The sequence below is a fragment of the Natator depressus genome, chromosome 16 (genome assembly GCF_965152275.1).
Source record: "Natator depressus isolate rNatDep1 chromosome 16, rNatDep2.hap1, whole genome shotgun sequence".
Taxonomy (NCBI): domain Eukaryota; kingdom Metazoa; phylum Chordata; order Testudines; family Cheloniidae; genus Natator; species Natator depressus.
Window position 1 is genome coordinate 23652800 of NC_134249.1, and position 22802 is coordinate 23675601.

Consider the following 22802-nt stretch of genomic DNA (forward strand, 5'->3'; position numbering starts at 1 on the left):
TAGAGGAGCTAAGCCAGTTTACACCAGCTGAGGATGTGTTCCATAAATGGAAATAGGCTCAAAAATTCCTCTTAGCAAATACCTACAAAAAATGATTGAGAGGAGAATCAGGACCATTATCTCTTACTTATACTGATGCAAGTCAGGAATAACTGAAGGCAGTGGACTTGTATCAGTGTAAACTGGTGTAAGTGGGTAATAAACTTCTGAGGCCTCTGGTCTTTGCTTCTGATTACAATACGCTGATTCACTAATCTATCGAAAAAAGTGAGTTTTCTAAAGTCAATAAAAATCTAACAAATCTGGATGCTTTGCATTCTGCAGTACTTAAATGTATTTACAAGTATTTCTCTGTGTGTTACAGCCACTCTTCTGGTATCAGCTTCCAGTATTTTGGTAAAGAAAATAGACTAAAGGTTCAGTCAGAGAGAAAGGGAGACGAGTAGAAGATGATGCTAATGACCAAATCAACCTGTAAAAAGCAGCCTTGCTCTGACTGGAGCCCCAGTCATCAGCTGAGTGTCATGCAGGAAAGCTGGGAAGAGCTGTGGGAGGTTGTGGAGAGGTTGGCGAGCTGAAGACTGGCAGCATCATTGGTTTGAACAGGCCGTGATTGATTTGTCACCAGAGGCCCATTTGACTGGGTGAAAATCCCTTCTGATCTCAATCTCTCTCTGCCTCCCTACCTTCTCTGTCCCTCTTCTCTCTCCACACTTTGGAGCTGGCACTTGCAGGCTGGGCAAGGGGACTCGGTTGAGGCTGACACAGAACTGAAGGGTCGGAGGTCACTGCTGCTGAAGCCCTATAACGAGAGGAGGGAGATCCTGGCTCTTCGTATCTTTCACTTTCTCAGTGTCGCCTTTCAGAACCTTAGAGGTTTACAACCCCCCAAAACACACACACACACACACACAGATACACAAACACCCCACCACCACCACCACAGGCACAAAACTGCATCGCCCCTCTCTCTCTGTTTCTCACACATACACACATTCTCTCCACTCCCCCTCCACTTTCCCATTATCTCTGGCTGAGAGAAACCTCTAGATCTACAACTATTAATTGCAAAAGACAACGAAAGGTAAGAAGGCATCAATTATCCAAAGGTGTTGTGATGTTATTTCAAGTCAATTGCAAATGTGTGAGAGGGGAAGATTTCGCCCCAGTGATTCCTGTCTGCTTGGCTGATAGGGACCGGAGCTGATTCCCTCCCAGAACTGCTGCAGCTATGCCTCAAACCACACACTTTCCTGAAGGAGCCACCAGCATGGGCCTTTCCGAAATCTCTCTTTATTTCATTCATTAAGGGCATTAGGCAAGTTGGAATTTGTATGAGGAGGATCCTATGGGAATACAGTCTCCGGGGTAGGTATTTTCATGACTTTCCACATCCTGAGGCTCTCTCTGTATCTCTTTCTTTCTCTCTTCCCGGTTAGATAGGGTTTTGGAGGGGACTGCACTCAGCTTCCAGCTAAATGAAATGAATTATTTGGAGCTGCAAATGTTGAGTGAGAAAATTTATTTCAGAAAAGTGGCAATTACTCGCTAAGGAATTAACAGAACTTTCCGGCTACTTTTGTTAATGGGCATTATTATTATTACTATTATTATTATTCCTACCTGGTTTAAGGTTCTTTCCCACACAAGTGTTTTTAATGACAATTGCATTCATTATTCAGGAAAAAAGAGGTAGCAACTGGGCAAGAGCAAAATAATATTAACCAAACAAAAGCATACTTATTAAGTGGGCTGTTGTATTCGTATAAAAGCAGGACAATCACAATACTCCAGCTCATTTCACTTGGCAAAGGGACATGGCACCAATTTTTTAACTTTAAAATAGTTTAATGAACATGAATGGAGAAATAATTTTTCTGTGTGTTTAGCAGTCTATAAAGAAGAGAGAAAGCTTTAACTTTGATCGCCACAATTAGTTCCCTGGGTATCTAGAGGGGAACAGGGCAACCCTGGGAGCCTCAGTTCTTTAGATACAAAAGCATTTAGATCGCTTTAGAGCAGTTAATCCTGAGACTGGCTAGGGTCCCTTTTGTTTTCTAACTCCATTGTGGGTTTTGTTCAGTTTTTTCTGTTCGCATGATTGACTGCCCAATGGATGCTAATTATCCAAATGTCGCTTCTGTCCTTTGAGTGACTTTCTATGTATTATGGGCAACTGTCATGCATTCTGTCATTCTATATCATATTACATGTATTATCATATGAAAATGGTACTCTGCATAAAGAAAGGTGTCTGAACCAGCAGATGCTGCAGATATTTAGAGGACTTGCTTAATTTGTATGGATTTCTTTAGAAAAATCGGTCAGAAAGCATTTAGGGGAAATTCAGAAATGGAAAGTTTATCAGGTAATTATTTTTGTCCTTTTGCTGTTTACATGATCATGTGTAAAACATTTACTATCTCCGCTTTCTGAAATCTGCAACCACCTTCATGCTATTGAACCAGGCAACCCATCTGTATTTATTAGAGTATGACAGCTTAAGCTAATTAAACTGATATCTGTCTAAAATAATAAGCCCAGAAAGTTAGAATAAATATTATGATTATGAGTAAAAAAGGCAGCTATGTAGCACAAACGTTATTTTTTTAATGATAATCTGAAATTTCTGTATGAAAAACACTGGATGTTGAATTACAAACAGTAGATATTAGAATTGCACAGAAATGATAAATTTTCACAGAAAATATTTTTCTATAGAATTTTATCTCTACATGACAATTAAGCAGGATCACAGTCTTGAGCTTTCATATTCATTTATTTTATATGTATGTGAACATATATTTTTTAAAAGATAGCAAGGGAAAGGATTTTATGACAATGTTTCCACTAAAATAAACACACCTCTGTGTAACATGCATGCCAACACTTAACAGGAATGCAAGATTTATAACGATAGGGCTTTTTACACATACACTCTGGGGTCCATTGAATCCATAGACACATCCACACTTTCCTCTCCTAAAATGTTAAACCGTATTTTATGTTTGCTATTGATAAAAAATATTATAGATACATATATAGTATTGTAATTAATTACCTTGTGCATCATCAAATACATGAGCAATAAGTTTCCATCAATGATACGTTAAATTATGGTGCATATAGTCTTTAAGAAACAAAAAAGATACTACAGAATGGCTTGCTCTGCTGTACCAAGGTGCTTTGAATTTTTCCAATGATCAAATATACATGATCAAGCTGTGCTTGTTAGGGTATGAGGACCTCAAAACGGTCTATGGTTATTGATCAGACTGTTAAGTATTTGTGCACGATTCTTTATATCCCAAAAGATTCAGGGAAATGAACAGTAAGAAATTGCATTAGAGTCTACCTTTGTTTGACACAGATGTATGAAAATAGTGGATTCATTGCCAAACCGATTGGAAAATGTGTGCTGTATATTATTACACAAGAACACCAAATACTGAGGTTACAATTTCATCTTTTCTACTGTCATTGGTAAATTATAAACAGCAATTTCAAAATTTAGGACATAGTTTTTGTATAACATAAATGCTGAATAATTGATAAGAGCAGATTTACCCAGGAAAAACAGAGATGCAATCATAGCTTATCTGATGGCCCTCACACCTTTCCTTGCATTTTGAATTATGCCACAATATATTTCTTTAACTGCACTTGCAATAATATTGGTGTAATAGAATAGATGATAACAGAAGTTCTTTATTTCTGTCACTACTATAGAATATCAAACCATAGACAAATCCAGCTATTTTCATTTGTTCTGGTAAAATCCAAAAACCAAAAAAACCTGTTTAGGTTTTTTTTTTTATAAGTGGTTCTAATTAGATACTTTTTGTTAGTAGATCTGTATATTTGGCAAGTAAACCAGAATATTTAAAGCTGTCCTTTTGTGTTTCTTAATAATTTATATTATGTCCAATAGATAGCTAAAATGTCTTCAAAAATGTATAATTTTGTATTGTTTTTTTGGTTTTGGTTTTTAATTTACTGTAGCTAAAAAATTTGTTTTGCAAGCCAAATTATTCCACATGGTAAAAGAGAGAGCCTAATGTGTAATTCTTGTAAAATCATATAAGAGGTCTACTTTGAGTTTTATTATGCTGTAAATTGACAATCCCTATTCTGCATACAGAAATCTTGTAAGATAAAGCTATTATATATAAAGAAAACTAATGAACCTAAAAATAATGCTCACAAATATTCAGCTTTGAATAAGTCTCAATATTTCTGTGTCTGTATATATAAACACGCACCTATGTATACATAGAGATATGTTATGTATATGCACATATAAACACACAGATCTATAGCTACAGATTTATATATACAGAAACTGCAATTTATGGAAATATTAACAGTGTACACATTGAATATATCCCGCATATTTTCAATCATTTTCATATTTGGTATCTTAATATTTTTCCAAATTCAAATGACACAAAAAATAACCAGCCCCACTTGTACTTATATGAAAACTTCAGATAGCATAAATTTAGCAAAATGTCACTGATTGGTTGGAAATGGCCTTTCACCTTATTGTGTCTGAACTGCCACTTAATTAATCTGTGCTTGTTCGAGAGCTGACAATGTTCAAGATAAGCAGTATATTGAAGAAAGCACATAACATTTTAAAGGATGCACTATATTCATTTTTTTTAGTGACAGAACTTGAATGAATAATTTCTTTTTACTTAAATAAATATGTCTATAAGATGATCTCATTTTTTCAATTTTCTCCTTAGTTCTCCATTATAATTTATTGCTATTGCACATATTTACTTACATATGATATCTGTATCTGCCTTTCCATTTGTACTTTTGTCCGCTCTAATCGCCCGCGTTAGTTTTGTAAAGTTTGCATCTGGTTTCCCTACCTGCTTGCTGTATTTTGAAACTGTTTTTCTAAGACATATGGTGGGCATTTGGTTAGTCCAGATAAAGGTTTTTAGTGACAAAATATTGACTGGATTTGGTGTTCACTTATGAAGAATGACATTATTTCCACAGACATCTCAGCCATATACAGGGAATAGTTAATTAATTAAAGGACCTGCTAATTGCTACTTGAGTCACAGTGCAGAGCTGATGAAGAGCGCTTGGTACAAGGTTAGGTTCTCTGTTTTAAAGAACATTTTAAATTAAAAGATTTCTTTAAAGTACGTCCTAAAATTTTTTACATTTTTCTTCTGGTTCCTATATCTGGTTCACACTCAAGTGTTCAATTGATCTTCAATTAATGATAATATATAGTCAGGATTCTTCAGCTGGGATAGATTGATGGGAAGCTTTGTTTCATTTGGTGCAGGTGGCACTGTTTAATAAGCACAAGAAAGGGTGAATAATGTAGTGTTTGCAAAGAGAAATAAATGCAAAATAGAGAGTTGCAATTAGAGCAGTTCAGAGAAATAAAGAATAAATATTAAATGGCCAGATATCTTGCAAATTTCAAATGAAATAGTAATCAGTATCTGATTGCAAACTGCCATTTTAATTTATGAATGTTTAAACGTCCTGCTTTAAAGTAAATTTGGTGAGCAAGTGTGCTTGCATGAAGCCCACACATTTCATATCTGACATGCACCATAGTTCTCATTTTAAAGCACATTGTATGAATTTTTTCTTTGATACTGAAATATAAATTAAGTTCTAAAATCTCAAGTATAAAATCAACACATACTCTAACAATTAGCTTCTGCATTATATTGTAAAGCATCTCAAGCTTTGTTTTTATTTAGTCAGGTTAATTATTTATGAGAAAAATTATCCTACAGAAAATCAAAGTGTGAAAACTTGCACACCATTGTTCGTAATTTAATGGCAAGGGGCTTGCTAATGATTTTCACACATGCAAAAATAAAGTAAAATAAAGTTGCTGATATTTAGGGTTTTTTTAATTAATATAGTGACAAAAACCTGGCCAGGTAGAATCCTTGAAAATGAAAAGCTTGAAAGGACAGATATTGCACATCAAAAAATAAAAACAAGTAGATGTCATTGGAGATGACAAATGACAGAGAAAAGAGAAATGATGTTTGATTTTTAAAAAGAGACAAACTTGATTTCCAATGTGTGTCTGCCAGGTAAGAGGATACTGTTATGAACTGATTAACAAAAGAATGTGAATGTTTTAGGCATTTCAGCAACATTTCTGCATCTAAAAATTTCAACTGTAGACAGATTTTCCCACAGACAATTCCCCCCTACTGCTAACCTCTCAAATACACCTATAAAATACAAAATGTTCCCAATCACAACCAATGAAGGAGACTTCCTTACATTAAATGAGTCTAATATTGTGTTAGGAATCTGAAGTACTTTCTGATGTGGTTAAATTTGGTTGTAGAACTGAAAGGAATATACTCAGCTCATCTCTCTAAATATTTGTAGCTGGATACAAGGTTTAGTTAGCGACTAAGTAAAATATGGACTGAGTCATATTCTTAGTCTCTGATTATTCCGAAGAGGCAGTGCTAGTGGAGTCTTTCACTACAAACCCTATTTTTGTTATGCAGCAGTGTTTACCAAATCCATAATACACCCAATCAGGGCAGCCCCCAAAACATCTAGGATTGGTTGATATGGAACTTGTAAAATGTTTATGAGAGAGTGTTTGCCTCGCAATGCAGCTCTTGGTGCCCTGCTGTCAGAGTAGAATTACTGATACTATTACATAGTGAAAAAGGGCAGTGGGGGAGGGCAGGAACTTTCCCATCTAAACTCTTTATGTGCATTTAGACACAATAGTTTTCAGTGATACAAAATACCTTCACCGCTTTGTTAAAACAAAATCTATCTGTTTATGATAAGCAAGAAGTGTATGCCTATGAAGAATTTTACTGCAGTCATTTGAGCCTTAACTGTACAGTCTTATAAAGTAACCAGATTAGCAAAATGGCAATTAAAGAATTTAGAAGTATTCCGGACAAGATTTTAAATAGATTAACAGTCAGGAGCAGTTGCAGCAGAGACATCTTGTTGCAATATTTACTTTTATAACATACAGGGACTGTCATATCCTCTGCATGATATTTAACTTGTATGATCTAGGAACTATGTATTTTGTTAAAATCATACTACTTCAAGTGTTATTTAATGACAGATGCATGATGATTCAGGATAGAAGATTTAAAGACATCAACAAAAAGCTATATTCCCTAAAATAATAATCCATTATTTATCTAAAATACATAACCATTGACCTACCCATTTGTATTTCCTTTACTGATTCACTGTAATAAAAATGAAGATTTTGTCATCACTTTGGGAAACTGTGCCAAACACCTTAAAACACCTGTCACATGCCAACTTCACTTCATTCCTCTCCTCAGGGAGTAGATACATCTGGAATCATAATCACAGATAAAGCCTTGACAAAATTGCACATGAGCCCAGCCCCTCTCCCTAACATCTACCTTTTCATCACATTTAATACAATATTAATATCGGTTACTAAAAAGGCTTACAACCTTTACATTTCTGACATATCATGTTCAAACCTATATTTCACACTTCTTGTTTCTGTTTTAAGTTCAGTACACTTAACAGGACTCTGGAGAGAAGATCATGTGGTTGAAGATTCCCCTCCCTCTCTGTATTTTCCACTGAACGCATCCGATGAAGTGAGCTGTAGCTCACGAAAACTTAAGCTCAAATAAATTTGTTAGTCTCTAAGGTGCCACAAGTACTCCTTTTCTTTTTGTGAATACAGACTAACACAGCTGCTACTCTGAAACCCTCCCTCTCTGACACCTATAAAGGCGTTTTCAGAATTGTTCAAATACCTACGGTCCTATAAACTAAAAAATCTAAGACTAAGTATATCTTATTTAGGTCTGAGATATGTGTGTGTATATGTACACACACACACAGTTACATGGTTGTATTTATTTCTGAAGCCAATTGCCTGTATCAATGACAAAGCAATTTGTATATAACATCTGGGTAAATCATCCTCAAGATTTTCCTTAGAAACATTGTTTATTCTTCTTGCAAATCAGGCAAATATAATTAGCTAATTTTATAGAGTAATAGTTATCTGATCTTATTTATCAATGATTGACAGTTTTCCAAATCAGAATAAAACACATTCTTTGCTGATCATCTTCTGGAAAGTGGGCTGCTTGCATGGTCTTAAACTAGGTGTATTGCTGAGACACAGCAAGGGAGCTCATTCAGATTGGAGCAAATGGTGAGATTATAGATCCAAGAAATGCTACCCTGCCCCAAAGATGCTGGGTTTAGATCATATTTAGTTGCTGAGTTCCTGGAATGGTATTTTTTGCCACGTGCTAATATAAAACATTGATCCACTGGGGTTACAAACAAATGCAATTGGAGAGGTTTGTAGAATTTTCATTTATTACTATGCTTGTAATTAATACCATGCTGAAATATCTCAGGCAGCTCACTGTATTGCTTTGTTCATGTTAGACTGGTGACAGCAATACATTTCGATACATAATTAAGAGTTTAGAAAGGCAATAAAATTTTAAAAAATCCCCAGCAAATGTAATAGACATCTCTTAAGCAAAGGGTATTTAAACAGGTTGCCAGTTATTCTCTCAACATCTTTATGAGTGAAAAAAATATACACTCTGAAATATTCCTGAGACAAACCACTTTAATAAGCAAGAAATATAATTTCCTATGACTCATACACCAGGCTGCACTAGCTGGATAAGGATAGTGATGGTGTAGCAAAGAAACAGCAACATAAAATGTGCTTCACTCTGGAAAGTTAAAACACCTTTACAAATACATTCATTTACAGTTTAGGGTGATGTTAATATCTGTCCTATTTTTAAATAGTCTGATGTCTTTAATAGGATTATACCACTATTCTCTTTTCCTTTAAAATGACCCACAGTGTCTCACTTGTTACACAATAAGTATAAAACGTGATAGATGAATGGAGTAATCATTTCATTGAATCATTTCAAGTCCGTCTGGAAAGCAACTGAATCTGAAGCATGTTAGTCTTTCTCCAGTGACTGAGGGAGATGCAGAGCTGGGCTCCACTTGCTGTCAAGAAGAAAACTGTCTCACATTTTAGGAGAACAGCATCATTGCCTATAAAAATGAAGAAGAGACAAAATAAATAAAACCAGTTAATGTTGTAGTTAACTTGCAAATCAAGTAAATCTGTTGGTACAGTATTTTAGAAATAAACGATAACAGCATCACACCAAACACACATTTCTGAACATATAAGACTTTTCATTTTGATTTAATGGTATATCAGCGTCAACTATTGCCTTCTTTGCTGGTACACACTTCCTGATGCCTACTGTGAATGGTGCCCATATTTACAACTGAGTAAGATGATTAATTACACCTTGTCAATCACGGTGCATGAAGACATAACACCACAGCAGACAATGAAGAAGATGCCTGAAGCTGCAATTACGTTTTAATTCATAGTTTATTGTATGTCCCGTATATTGCAGTCTAATAACCGTATGGGGCATCAAAAACGTATGAGATATCAATCACTCTGCCCCCTGCTCTCTCATGTTTATATTATTCCACAGCCTTTAATTTGCCATAAATAGTTAGTTGTTTTCTGAGCTTTCTTCTATTTTTTCTTACCTTCAGTTTCCATTTATCTTTTATTCGCATTATCTTTATCCAACAGCTATTAAGTATGGATGCAAGTTTGCAGCTCACTTAAATTCTGTAACAGACAACCTGAAACCCAGCAATTAGCAAAGACAGCTTAGACTTGTGTCCCTTTGTTGAAGGAGGCGTTGAGTTCTTTTGTTCTGATTTAGTCACGGTAGCTGGGTGGAAGCTGGTACCTCATTATGTGGTTGGTCTGTTTAGCTGGTAGGTAGCAGATGGTACTGGAGATGACGTTACCAGAGAGAGGCAGGGTAGAGAAACTCAAGACCTGTGATTTGTTCACCTGTCACCTACTACAAAATACAGGTTAAGGGACTTTATTATTAGCTTCACTTTTTTAAAAATGAATAATTTCCCATTTCAAAAGAGACCCTATTTGATTTTAAAAGATGATTTGTATTACAGTGATTTTTCCTCTGTTCATTATTCGAGAATATCCTGCTTTTTATTCTGAACAATGTAAATGTCATTCATATGTCAGTATGTACACTAGCAGCTTTGTGTTTACAATCTATTACTTTCCTTGTTGTATTCTAGTAGCAAGGGTTGGATGCCTTCTTGTGTTTGTATATCACTTAAGAAGATAATCAGAGATAGTAGCCTATGAACTGGATGTCACTGCCATACCTTTTCAATCATATCACTTCTGTTATTGTTTCCAGCCGCTAATTCAATATAATTATATGAAATATAATCTTTTAGAGATAATTAGCAATGTCTGAAGCCTGGCATTAAGTAGAAGAGGCTATGACCTGTTTCAGTTATAAATATATTTAGAACATGTGCAATAACTTCTGTATTATAGAATTAAACTTGTAGGAAGAAATCTAAGGAAAATACAGTATATAGATACAGAACACATACAGCAAGCTAGCTATGTAAAAGTAATGCAATTGTGTTCCGTGACAAGACATAGTATTATGCAAACAGTACTGTGTGTAACTTTTTACCTGAGTTGTTTTCCCCCTGTACACTATTAAATGGAGGCAAACCACCCATCATAGAGAATACTAGTGAGGTCTTGCATGTTGATTAGTTGAGAAGGGATAAATAAAGTGTGGAAAAGAGAAAAATCCACATAGCCTGTTACTATCAACATATATGGTGATTCGTCTGTCCATATACATTATAATAAAAATAATAATACATATTATATATATATATAATGGAGTGAAAGAAACAACAGGAATATGAAAACACAAAATAAACTACAGATTGTCAAGAGAAATACTGTACAAATCTGATCATTCTGTTTCATTTTCTAATCAGAATTAAAATACCAGTTTCCGTTGTTTCCAAGCACTGATAACTCTGGCACATTCTCTGGATATATCCCACAGATGCCAGATTAGCCTGCGTTCTGCACGACTCCTCAAGGGCTCTTGAGGTTTTTCTATATAAATCTCTGTGAGGCATAATATGCTGACAACACCTTGTTCCTCACTCTGAGGTGAAAATGTATTTAACCAGTTGAAACTATTCAAAGGGAAAGGTAGCAGTGAGTAAAGTTTATTATAAAGATGTCAAGAAATACATAAAATCAAGAAAGAAATAAAAGGAATAATTCCAACTGTAGCTAAATGTAGCCTTCTTCACTTTATTACACCTGTAAGAGGCAGACCACTACTATTGCTAACAATAATAATGAAAGAATAAATAGTAGTAATAATTTTACTCCATCTGTAAGATGCCAACCACTACTGCTAATAATAAAAACATGTAATAAGTTTTACTCATAGGTCCCAAGTAAATTCTGGGATCTCATAAGTAAATTAAGATTTACTTTCCAACCTAATCCCTTTGCTAACATAATTAAAACACTGATATTTGACCTCAGAACATTAAACCTTCCATGCCATCCATCTTCTTGGAGAATATTTAGAAATCTTGAAAGGTTTCTTGTTGCATTTCATTCGGTTTTTTCTGGGGGATTCCTTGACGTCTTTGACTTAAATTGGGAAGAGGCTTCTCTGGCCTAGTTTTCTTAAAGTTAGCTTGGAAGTAAGAGAAGTGAGAAGGATCAGTTTGTGAGAGACTCCCTGAAGTTTAATGGCACTAATGACAATAGTCTAGCTATGACTATGTTTAAGAAACAGGGTGAATGATGTTGGTTGCATTCAATGAATTTTAAATATTTCAGATCAGATGATCTGAGTGTAAACCGTTCCTTGGCCTCCTGAGCCTCCTGCCTTGGAGCAGTTCACTCTGATATATCCTGCTTGCAGCAGCCAGTGTAACAGATAAATCATTTAGCGTTGCCAGTTAGTTAATGTGAATCTTCTTACCGATGCTGATCTGAGTTTGAGTGGCTGCTGTTTCTCTGCTCCAAGCACTCTCTCTTCTGGGTGCGCCGGGCAAGGCAGCACTGGATCTGCAGCAAAGAATAGGATCCCTGCCCGGTATCTGGGCCCGCACGTGCTCAGATGTTAGTGACCTAGAGGGACGGGTCTGAAGAGGATGGGAAGCATTATTTTTCTTTTTCTGCAAAAGTGGGAAAATAGCAGCAAAGCCTCAACAGCATGAAAACTCCAGCTCTCCCCCCCCCCCCACCCTGGCCATGCCTCTCCCGTCTCCACTCCGTGCCTCCATCCCGAGCACACGCGGCCTGGGCCAGGAGCTTTGCAGCCAATGAGGGCGGGCCAGGACATGATGTCAGAGGGGCTGTAGAAAAGGCGCGGAGCCTTGCGCTGGGCTGGGACTGCAGAAGCGCCTCTCGCACTTTAAGGGATTGCGCCGAGCGGCAGCAGCTCCCCCCCCCCCGCCCCCCAGCCCCAATTACTCACGCGGCGCCGCCACAAACTTATGTTCCTGGGAACAGCAGGGCGCCACAGCAGCTCCTGGGGTGCATGGTCCAGGGGGCTTTGGGGAGAGGGGGGCTGCAGAGCGCCCATCCCCACTGGTGGCCGTCCCACTCTTCACACCCCCCCCCCAGGGTTTCCCTTTCCCAATGAGATCCAGGGGGTTGGGGGAGGAGCGGGGAAAGGAGCAAACTTTGCCCCGGAGCTGCCCCTGCTGCTAGCCCTCTGGACTGTGAGTGCCCAGCCTTGGCATCTGCCCCAGCTCCCCGCGGCAGCAGCCTGCTCCTCTCCGGCTGCTGCTCCCGGGCCCCCGGCGCTCTCCTCATTGGCTCTGCACGGTGCAATGTAGGGGGTTGTCGTTATTTTCTCATTTATTTTGCACAGAAGATGGCTTAATTGTTTATATTAAACCCCCAACCTGCCCAGCTTTCTGCCAGCTGGGCCAGCGCTGAGTGCCTGGGACTGCTCCGGGGGCGATGAGCCCTGCTCTGAAGAAGCCTCCTAGAGGGATGTGACGGGGCCACGCAACGGACTAGATCTAAGCCCTGAAGCCTGCAACACCAACAACCCTCCTGCCCCCTCCCCCCAACCGTCCCTGCCTCCTCACCCCCCTGAAGTCCTCGGATCGGAGCCTGCGCTGAGCTCCGGAGAGCTTGGCTGGGTGGCAAGTCCGGAGCCCGACGAGAGACGGGGCGGCCGTGCTAGATGCATGGGGGAGGGCTCCGGTTAATGCAAGTGCTGGGCTCCTGCAGGGACCCCGACAATTGTCAGCTGCAGCCGCAACTCGGGGCCGCCTCCTCCGCGATGCTTTTCCACAGCCTGTCCGGCTCAGAGATGCACGGGGTCATCGATGAGATGGACCGGAGAGCCAAGAGCGAAGCGCCAGCCATCAGCTCGGCTATAGACAGGGGAGAGACCGAAACGGTAGGAGGCGAGAGAGCGGGCGAGATACCCCCTCGACTCCCTAAAAATAACGAACCCCATAACGCTTTCCCTGAACAATAATAAATAGGGGGAAACGTAGGCAAAAATAATAACTAAGACGCCCAAATAGGAACAAAAAATAAGCATAAACGCACCTAAAAACTGTGAAATAAAATCGAGGGGCTATGCATGTATCCGATCATAATGGTTAATAATAACAATGATAGTACCGGAGGGATGAACTGAAAGGCACTGCCCTTGCGAGAACAGGAATAAAGCAGCCGCAGCCTTTTGGAAGAGCCCAGGAATTCCTCCTCCCTCCTTGCCCACAGCCTGTCTGGCCTTCTCCGAAAGTTTTTGGGAAGAGGGCGACATGTAGTTAACGTTTTGGTGAAGCCAGATTTAGGGAGAAGGGAAAGCACTCTGTCTGCAAAATGAAAACCACAAACACCAAAGGATCTCTGTCTCTCTGTTTTTTCCAGATGGGATGAATTCATTGAGACAGTCACTACTGCGCGTCTAGTTGCAATGTTATAATCCGTTATTATTGCTACTACCGCCACTGCTAATCCTAATAATAACAAATATAATCTGGTCTCGCTACATTGCGACAAACATAGAAGACGAATTTTAATGATTACGAACGAAGACACAAATTTTTCCCTTCTAAAATATTTTTCAAGGACTCATTTTGTATCTGGTGATTTATAATATTTATGTATTCTTACGTTTATGTAGTAGAATAGTTACCGCTAAATAAAATAATGTATTCCTTCTAAATGACGTTAACTAACTTAAAATCAAACGAAGAGATTTTCAATTCCTTCAACATTTGGATGTCGTCTCCTTTTTTTTTATTAAATAGGAATGAGAACTCTTGCTCGGCAAAAAGATCCGTATTTAGGTCAAATATGCCTCTTCCTATAGAGCTGATATGGCCATGTGCACGAGAAAAGCCTTCCGAATTTGTTTTTAAGTTTCTCCATGTTGTATTATTTTTGTCAGCATTGTGTAGAAAATAACTGCCAATTAGTATGGTTAATGCTGAAATAACGGCTATAAAGAGAGCCTTCGTACCTGGTTTATGCCCTAAATATTTTTAGTTTTCTTTTGAAAAGTTTATTTCTTTTTTCCCTGAAGGTGAACAGTGTTTGAATTAGACAATTGATCTCTCTTGGCATAATTGTTATGACATTTATATATGTAAGCCACCGTGTGTGTGTGTGTGTGTGTGTATGTAAAAGTAAAATATTATAAACAGTGGCTTAGACTATTAACTTCTTAAGCACCATTCTTGGGTCCCCAAATATTCATGTCACTGGAAGGACAAAGCAGAAAAATACTGTTTTATTTAAACTGGCTTTACAGGAAGCTGCTTTTGCTTATAAAACGATCACTAATCAGGGTTCGGTTAACTCTTTAAAGACATAAACAGTGGAGCTGTGTGGACAGCAGACCATACATTGCTATGCTTTTATATAAATCTAAATTCAGAGACTGGAGTCATTGAAACATAGGCATTTGGGCTATTCACAAAGGATTTATGTGGCTTGTACAAGTGTAGTTGGGCTACTGGATAGTTCTAGTATATTTTGAGACATTCTCTTCATTATCTCTCTATTCTCTTGTTCCCCTTTTAGCTGTCTTCTTTCTTTTTGCATTGCGCACCAGTTTAAGGTGCTGAAGGGGGAAAATTATATCCGTCAGATCTGTTTTTTTCCACAATAAGTAAATGTCTAGGGAGGTTTAGGTGCCATGTGCATAGCAAAAGAAGAGGGAAATGTACAAAAGCCAGTTGCAAGGTCGGCCATAAATAGTGCTTCGCATTTTATCTTTCCACTTGAATATTATTTTAAGATCCAGGATAAAACAAATAAGGATGTTTTCCTATTGGTTTCAATGGTTTCCACCATTATTTTCTCACTGCTTAGTGGAAGTTGATTAGTTGCTTTTTTTTAAGGAAGTTTCGATTTGGGTTGTGATCTGATACTAAACTATTAAATTATATAGGGGGTTACATTTCGTTTATTGCTTCCAACTTTATCCTGGTATAACGTAAAATGCTAAAATAACCTAAAATGCTCTGCTCCGGGTTCTTTCCCCTGTTTTCTTGATTGCACATTTCAGAGATGTGGTGGTCTGGATAAAGCGTTCTACGCTTTGAATTTAGTAATGTTCCTCTCCTCCGCAGCTCTGTTGACTCATCTGTGTAGTGCTTTGGGCTGGAATGCATTTTGTTTGGAATCAATTTGCAGAGAGCTCTTTCCATAACTCTGTAAGTGCCAGGATCTGTAATTCATCATATATATATATATATATATATATACACACACACACAGATATATACACACTCAGCCTTTACTATACACTCTCCGTGTCGCCACTATGTAAATATTCAGGTATAGATATCTCAAATTAACTGTCTGCAATCTGCCCTGCTGTGTGATTATTGTGACTGTTAGTTTGCAGTGCAGCACCCTTTTCGTTTGCTCTGGGGCTGGCCGATCCAGTCCATATAGACCATTTATTAGATTTAACCCGGATGGCCTTCCCCCTCACCCTGTAATATGTCCTTCTCGCATCCTATCCCCTCTGCCAACAACCACGTCCCTTCGCTTGGGATAGGGGGCAGATATTTTAAGCCTTGGAAATCTTAAGGAAACTTCACTTTCCCAGGGCAGGAGAAGCAGGTCAGGATGGCAGGGGCTGGACTCCTCGGAGCCCCCTTTTCCCTGGTCTCTCTATTAAGCCCCCTGGAGTGGAAGAGGAGAAGCCCAGCCCTGATGGTAACTGGGCTTGGGGGAGGAAAGGGGGGGGGTTTAGTGGTGCAGGAGGGTTTCTCCCTCTGTCACTAACTGTCTGTAATTGTTTTCCCCCAGCAGACCATGCCTTCCATCAGCAGTGACCGGGCTGCCCTGTGCGCCGGCTGCGGGGGAAAGATCTCCGACCGTTATTACCTCCTGGCAGTGGATAAACAGTGGCACATGCGCTGCCTGAAGTGCTGTGAATGTAAACTCAACCTGGAGTCCGAGCTCACCTGCTTCAGTAAGGACGGCAGCATCTACTGCAAGGAGGATTATTACAGGTAAGGACTGCCCCTCCCCCAGGGCAGGGAGCGGGGGAGGGCTCTGATACCCCCCCCCCAACAAATCCAACCCCACTGCAAACTGCAGAAGAGGGGTACTGGGCAGACCCTCCCGGCGGGGCAGGATATGGGCTCCCCGAGCGTCTCCATCCGGGGGGGGGGGGTAATGAGGTAGGCAAGACAGGCTGCAGTCTTCGGGGGGAATGGGCCAATATCTGGGCACGAAACCCACTCAGCGAAGCTGCCAGCAAGGCGGGCTGGGGACACGTGCCCCCCCCTCGGTGCCCTGCACGCTTTGAGGCAAAACGAAACAACTGAGGAGAAATACAGCTTCGCTTTCTTCTCAACCCTTGGCAATTAATATTAAGATAACAGTAATCATGACAATGAATTAACGCACCTCCAGTATGACTTTAAATACACACAGGGCCCCCCCACCCCCGGTAAACGGGGTATGGCATTGAGCCCCAGATGCAGGGAGCCAGCCTTGGAGAAGGGTGTGAGGAGCGTCGCCGGCTGGGTGGACGGAGTGGCAGGCTCTGGGGATAACTTTGTTCCGTTTTCAAAGAAGGGCGGGAAATGTTAGTTGCGAGGATATTTCTCCATTCAGTCCGCGGGGTTTCCGTGAAGAAGCTGTGATGGTGCCGGGCGATTTGAGCTGGAAAATGCCGAATTTCTCCCCTGGCACCCAAGCTGAAGGTCAGACTCGGGGGTCTCCCGAGCAGCCCCCGCAGAAACGTTTCCCTGCTGCCCCACGGCCCGGGGGGCGAGGGGGGTGGGGGGGTTCGCTGCATTGTCTTTGCAGAAGTGAGGCGGGGGGGGCAGGTTGGTAAAGTACGCTTGTTGCTCGATGGGAAGCAGAAATGGATGCTCAGCGAACCAGAGTCCTCATGAGCCAGGGAGCCAGGCAGAGGTGCCCCCCTGGGGCTGGCCTGGCAGAGCCATAGCTGGTTTTACGGCTTTCCACGGCTTGAATGTCTTAAGAGTTTAGGGCACTGTAAGACAAAGGCCACGTTGCAAACTTTACTGCCTTGTTCACCGATCCTTGCTCATCCAGGGGTCGGGGTCTGGTGCCCAGCCTGCTCTCAATAAAGCCTTCTGGCCGGAGAAGAGAAACATCTTTAAGCTTTTACCGGCGAATTGCAGAGGGGGGTAGTGAGGAGATCCGTGATTAAAAAGGGGAAATGCGGTTCTCATTTGTTTCCTGTCGCGGTTCTGTTTTGCAGGAGGTTTTCGGTGCAGCGATGTGCGAGGTGTCACTTGGGGATCTCCGCTTCCGAAATGGTCATGAGGGCCAGGGATTTGGTATATCACTTAAACTGCTTTACTTGCACCACCTGCAACAAGATGCTGACCACCGGCGACCACTTTGGCATGAAGGACAATCTGGTGTACTGCCGCCTCCACTTCGAGACTCTCATCCAGGGGGAGTACCAGGTGCATTTCAATCACTCGGATGTAGCCGCTGGGAAGGGCCCAGCCCTGGGAGCGGGCTCTGCCAATACTTTGGGACTGCCTTATTACAACGGCGTGGGGACTGTCCAGAAGGGGCGACCCAGGAAAAGGAAGAGCCCAGGGCCTGGGGCAGATTTGGCAGCTTACAATGCAGGTAAGAGACCCCTCCCCGCCAAGAATAATGCTGATGGTTTGTTTCTGTTCCCCTTTAAGGGGGTTTCTCGTTATTTTAGCTTAAATTGGTAATAATAGTTTAGCTGCAGCATAATTTTTGAGATCAAGTGCTGTCAAACTGCAATTACGGAAGCTATGTTAGCATTTTTCACTTCAGTTGGAAATAAAATGTTTTGAAGCAAGGTCATCTGGTTAAGGAGGGGGGGAAAGGGAGACGAGTGTAGCTTGAAATAAAATCTGGAAACCAGATATTGTAAATTAGCACTTCAGAGAGCTGTGAATTTCCTTTAGTAGTTAGTTCTTAAAGGCTGCTGTTGGGTGAATTATTCTGCCACTGCTGAGCTCTTGCACCAAAGACTTTGGTAAAGAGGAGGGTAAAAAACAAAAGAAAACACACCAACATGGTGATTTCACTGGGAACTGAACAGGAAGGAAGATGGGGCTGTGCTGGAACTCTGGTGTGGGGGTACAGCGTTTTTATGTTTAGGCACATGCATAGCGCAATCTGGTGGTCTGAGGAATTGTCTTTAGAAAGCAGGTGTTTGCAGGCAAGCCCTGGACTGTTTGCCCGGTGACCAGTCTGACTGGAGTTTTGTTCATCAACTGTGAATTATAGAAGTCTCAAAGAACTAAAAAATCACTATTCTGACCATGTACTAGCCTCAAGTTACAACCCCCCTACTCCAAATTTGAGATCAGCAGCAAGGACAAGGGGTCGCAGGAACAGACCTGGGTCCCGGGACAAGCTTGTGTCTTTGCAAAAACCCCTGGCTCTCCAGTTCTTTAAATTTCAATAGCTAAGATCCCAGATTGTTTCCCTTCACCTCAGTGTTGTAATTTTACAGGCAGAGGCATTCTAATTGGCTGCCCATCCTATCAAAGAAAATTCTTTCTTTCCTTTACTCTTCCTATAATGTATATTTGTGGCCTGTGTATAACAGAAATGTTAGAATTATTTTATCTTCCTGTTTTTGTGGATCCAGGATGAGATAGAAAAGGGTTTGTGCAGAGGAAAAGATTTAGATCTCAGTTCTACTAGAAGTGTTTCCAGCAGATGTGTTGGGAACAAGGTTTTCTCTGGACACAAATCTCTGGAAACTCTGAGATCAAGTGTCCAGCAGATGTTTGTAAAACAGGGGAGACACTGAAGAAGAGTCAGCATTTGCCAGTTTTTTCAGTAGTGCTGCCCCTCTTTCGCAGCCCTTGAATCCTTCAGTCCTGCTTGGCAGACTGTAATTCTGTCTGGTCTGACGTTCATACATGACCTGGGAGAGGGGGTGTGGTGCAGTTTTGCCTTGAACTTTTTGGGGAGATGGGGCCCTCAGGCAAACGTACGGGTTGCTGCTGTTTGTTGCAAACTCCCTCTCTCGTAAATCTCTGGAATATGCTGCTCTGAGCAGCGCTTTACTTTCTACTACTCAATATTAGAAAAATAGAAGAAATAAATCCAGAAAAACTTGTGTATGGCAGCGCAGTGTATGGCTTTGTGAAAATCTCATCTGCTAGAGATCTCGCAGCCCTGTAGATTGTGCGCTCTTTGAAAATCGGGGGCAGGGGGAGCGGAGGATGCTGCTAAGGCTGCGCCTATTTTGCGCGCAACTTGGATGGGAACAATGGGGATGGATGTGCAAAAATTACTTGTTTGGCCTAAAAATAACGAGGAGGAAAGGCGCAACTTTAACTAACTGGAAAACAGGTTTCAGGAACTGTTTGCCACTTGGAATTTGTTTAACCGATTGCTGTATAATTTGGAAAATGTACAAAAGTCAATGGGAGTGCCATTGGAGAGATTTGGGAAGGAAAAGTCCTTCTATGCTTTGAAAAGTGTATATGGCGTTTTCCTCAGATTCACTCCGAGTTTTAAAATATATAGAAAACACGAGTTTCACGTTTAAAATGGTATTCTTTTAGGAGGTATTAGCCTAAATTGTCCTTCCGCTGGCTCCCCATGTAGGGCAGATATTCAGATTCAGAGGACCAGTAAACCGAACCATCAGCATCTGTCCTGGATAGGTGCGCAGCCTGAAAATTATAGCTCCTTGGCTTCTTAAACTCACCACTTTTATTTGCAATTATTTTTTATTCCTTTTCAAAATAATTACTCTCCGGTTTTTATTTTATTTTTTATTTCTGCGTTGATTGTGAAACTGCAGATTAAACAACCTTCCCTGGGAAGGCTTTATCTTCTTTTGCTAAACCATTTTATGATTAAAACAAAATCTCTTAACTGAAGTGACTATAAAGGAAGTAGATTCTGGAAATCTACCCATTTTGTCCTTTGCTTTAAAATAAAACAAGTAACGGATTGCAAAGTATACGACTTCGCAAGTTTTAAAAGAAAACGTGTTTTAACGTGTGTGTGTGTGACTGCTTTCCACTTTGAGAGATGTACTAGAAATGAACAATATTTGCCATCCCCTCTTTCTTTTTCTTGCCAATTGGGGTTTGTGTATACTACATCGCATTCTTTTAAAAATAAAACCACACACACGAATTTGGGAAGGAGAGGGGAGAGACACCTAAAACCTGATCGCAGTTTAGAAATAAACTATTTAGTAAACTGCAGTTATTTCATCTGTAGCATAAATTGGATTGACTCTTTTTTCCACTCAAACAAGACCCAGTTTGCAGGGGGGTGGAATGGTTGAAGGATTTTAGATGTGGATAGAGCCTGACAAGTGGAAAATAGCTTAGAAGGAAGCCGGAACTTCAAAAAGATTTTTTTTTCCTTTCTTTTTCTTCTTCTTCTTCTTCTCCTTTTTTTCCTGGTAAGTGGTAAGAGTTGCTCCTATGATCATAATTTTTTCTATCACTTGTTGGAATGGAGTTTGAGAGGGTTTTTAGGTCAGTAAATCAATGGCTGAAAGCTTGCTGAACACAGGAGCACCTGTAAAGAATTCTGAATAAAATACTCCCTTTGTGAATTGGACCCCGAACCTCCCACAGCCTGGAATATTTTATTCATTCATATCTAGTCTCCCTTTAACGTGAAGACACTAAAATATCCCTAGAAATGATAGATGTACTGTGCATACCAAGGGCCCCACAGACTGATAAAATGCACAATCTTTGCGAAGAGCAGAGTCCCACATTAAGAAATATTTTCTTCCTTTACTAGCTGGACTCTGGAGGATATAAAGTCTATCAATAGGAAGGTGGTTAAATATATAGCGCAGACATAAATCTCGGGTTGGGGAAACAATGGGAGAGGACAGCTATTCCTGAGAAAGGTGTGCACATGTGAAAAAGTTTTTTTTTCTTTTCTGTTTGTTTTGTTAGTAATGTAAAACGGAAAAGGCTTTTGAGCTAGGTTAAAGCGGTAACTGTTATCCCTAGATTCGCTTTGGTTGGACTTCCGCAGCGCTAGAGTTCGTTTATTTCCTTTCACTATCGAACAAGCATTAAAATAATAAATGTAGAGATTGCGAGGTGTTTTGATGAATCCAGGCAACAACGAAAGAGTCTTTTGCTCTTACCTCCCTGTCCCCCCACCTGAATCCCCAACAAGATTCGGGGGAGTTAGGAGTGTCTCTGGCGCTGGCTCTCTCTGGTATCAGCCAAAAGTTTCACTGGAAAGACAAATAAACCACCAAACAAATAAAATAAAAAGCATGTAAAGTTTTTGAATAATTTATTCGATCTTTTATTCTAATTTCTCCCATCGCTTTTCTTCCCTCTGCACAAAAATCAAATCACAAATGACAAATTAAAGAAAGATTTCTCCCAGCCACTGAAATGACAAAGCCAGACAAACTGGAGATTCTCAAGCGCGAATGTTTTCCAGGAGGTTAGTGAGAAAAAACACACTCTCCTCCCCGGCGGATGGGCTTCGTACGTTCAGGCTTGGCTTGGGGTTATTTTTAAAGTATTTTGTCTATTGTATTTAGTCCGAAAAAAGTCCGTCAAATACGTAACTGCAGGTACAACTTTGGGGAGCCTGCGTTGCTGGGGCTAGCACCTGGGACACGATCCCTGAAGCGGGCCCTTCCAACGGGAGATTACAGTTACGGACGAGGAATCTCCCCCAGGGACCCCAAAGGGGGCTGGGGACCTGCTGCGCGCCTCCTGGAGAGCCAGGGCGCGGCTTGCGCGCCCGGCTCCCGCTGAATTGCGCCTATTTCCCAAGGAGGCCTCTTAGGAGTGGAACGGGACCAAACCCAATGTGGCCCCAGCAAAGAGGGAACTAATGGGGATTTCCCTCCTGCGCTGCTACCCAGGGACCTGGGGAAGGCTGGGCGGCCCGGCCGGGGGCTGCTTGTGCGCACACCGGGGCCAGGGCTAGGTGGGAGGAGAGTGTGAGGGGATAGATGGGGACAGAGGGAGGTCAGCGCTGGAAGGGGAGGGGAGACGCTGCAGGGACTCTGCTTTGCTTCCAGCCCATGACCCCGGCCCTGGCAGCCCCAGCCTGGCCCTAAGCGGGCGGCGCGGCGCTGGACTTGGAGGGAGCCTGGCCGCGGTAATCACCAGCGCAGGGAATTACTGAGCGCTCGCACCAGCAATTTAGCTTCATTCAGTTGGCTTAATTGAGAGGAAAAACCCTTCCCGAGCCAGCCCCTCCAGGAGGCGGGCCCGGACACCGCCCCAGCCGCAGCCCCGTGGGGGCTCAAATCCCCCTTTCCTCCCTGCTGGGGCACCCCTTGCACACACGTACACCGGGGGCCCTGATCTGCCCCTCACTCCCTCCTCTTGCAGGCATGGCCCCTCTCCCAGAGAAACTTCCCCCGCTGTAGGCCTGT

At 41.2% G+C, this 22802-nt stretch overlaps 1 protein-coding gene and 1 long non-coding RNA gene across 8 annotated transcripts in view; one reads left to right on the forward strand and one right to left on the reverse strand.

Moving 5' to 3' along the window:
- Positions 1-512: 512 nt before the first annotated feature.
- Positions 513-22802, forward strand: part of LHX2 (LIM homeobox 2) — a 37872-nt gene continuing 15582 nt past the window's right edge. Inside the window, exons 1-4 of one of the 6 annotated variants that reach the window (XM_074973663.1) lie at positions 513-1084; positions 1195-1368; positions 16232-16437; positions 17664-18046. In XM_074973663.1, the coding sequence (XP_074829764.1) occupies positions 16238-16437; positions 17664-18046 (583 nt within the window). In that variant the 5' untranslated portion in view covers positions 513-1084; positions 1195-1368; positions 16232-16237. Of the gene's footprint in view, positions 1085-1194; positions 1369-12624; positions 13353-16050; positions 16139-16231; positions 16438-17663; positions 18047-22802 lie in introns of those variants that run through there. The other 5 variants (XM_074973660.1, XM_074973662.1, XM_074973657.1 and 2 more) reach the window with 5 other exon arrangements.
- On the reverse strand, positions 8153-13223 carry LOC141999848 (uncharacterized). Of its 2 annotated transcripts, XR_012642094.1 has the most exons (4): positions 13036-13223; positions 11916-12078; positions 9598-9923; positions 8153-9078 (listed from the first exon to the last, which is right to left on the reverse strand). It is a non-coding gene; the product is annotated as an uncharacterized LOC141999848 (long non-coding RNA). The 2 variants fall into 2 exon arrangements; XR_012642095.1 differs by lacking the exon at positions 9598-9923.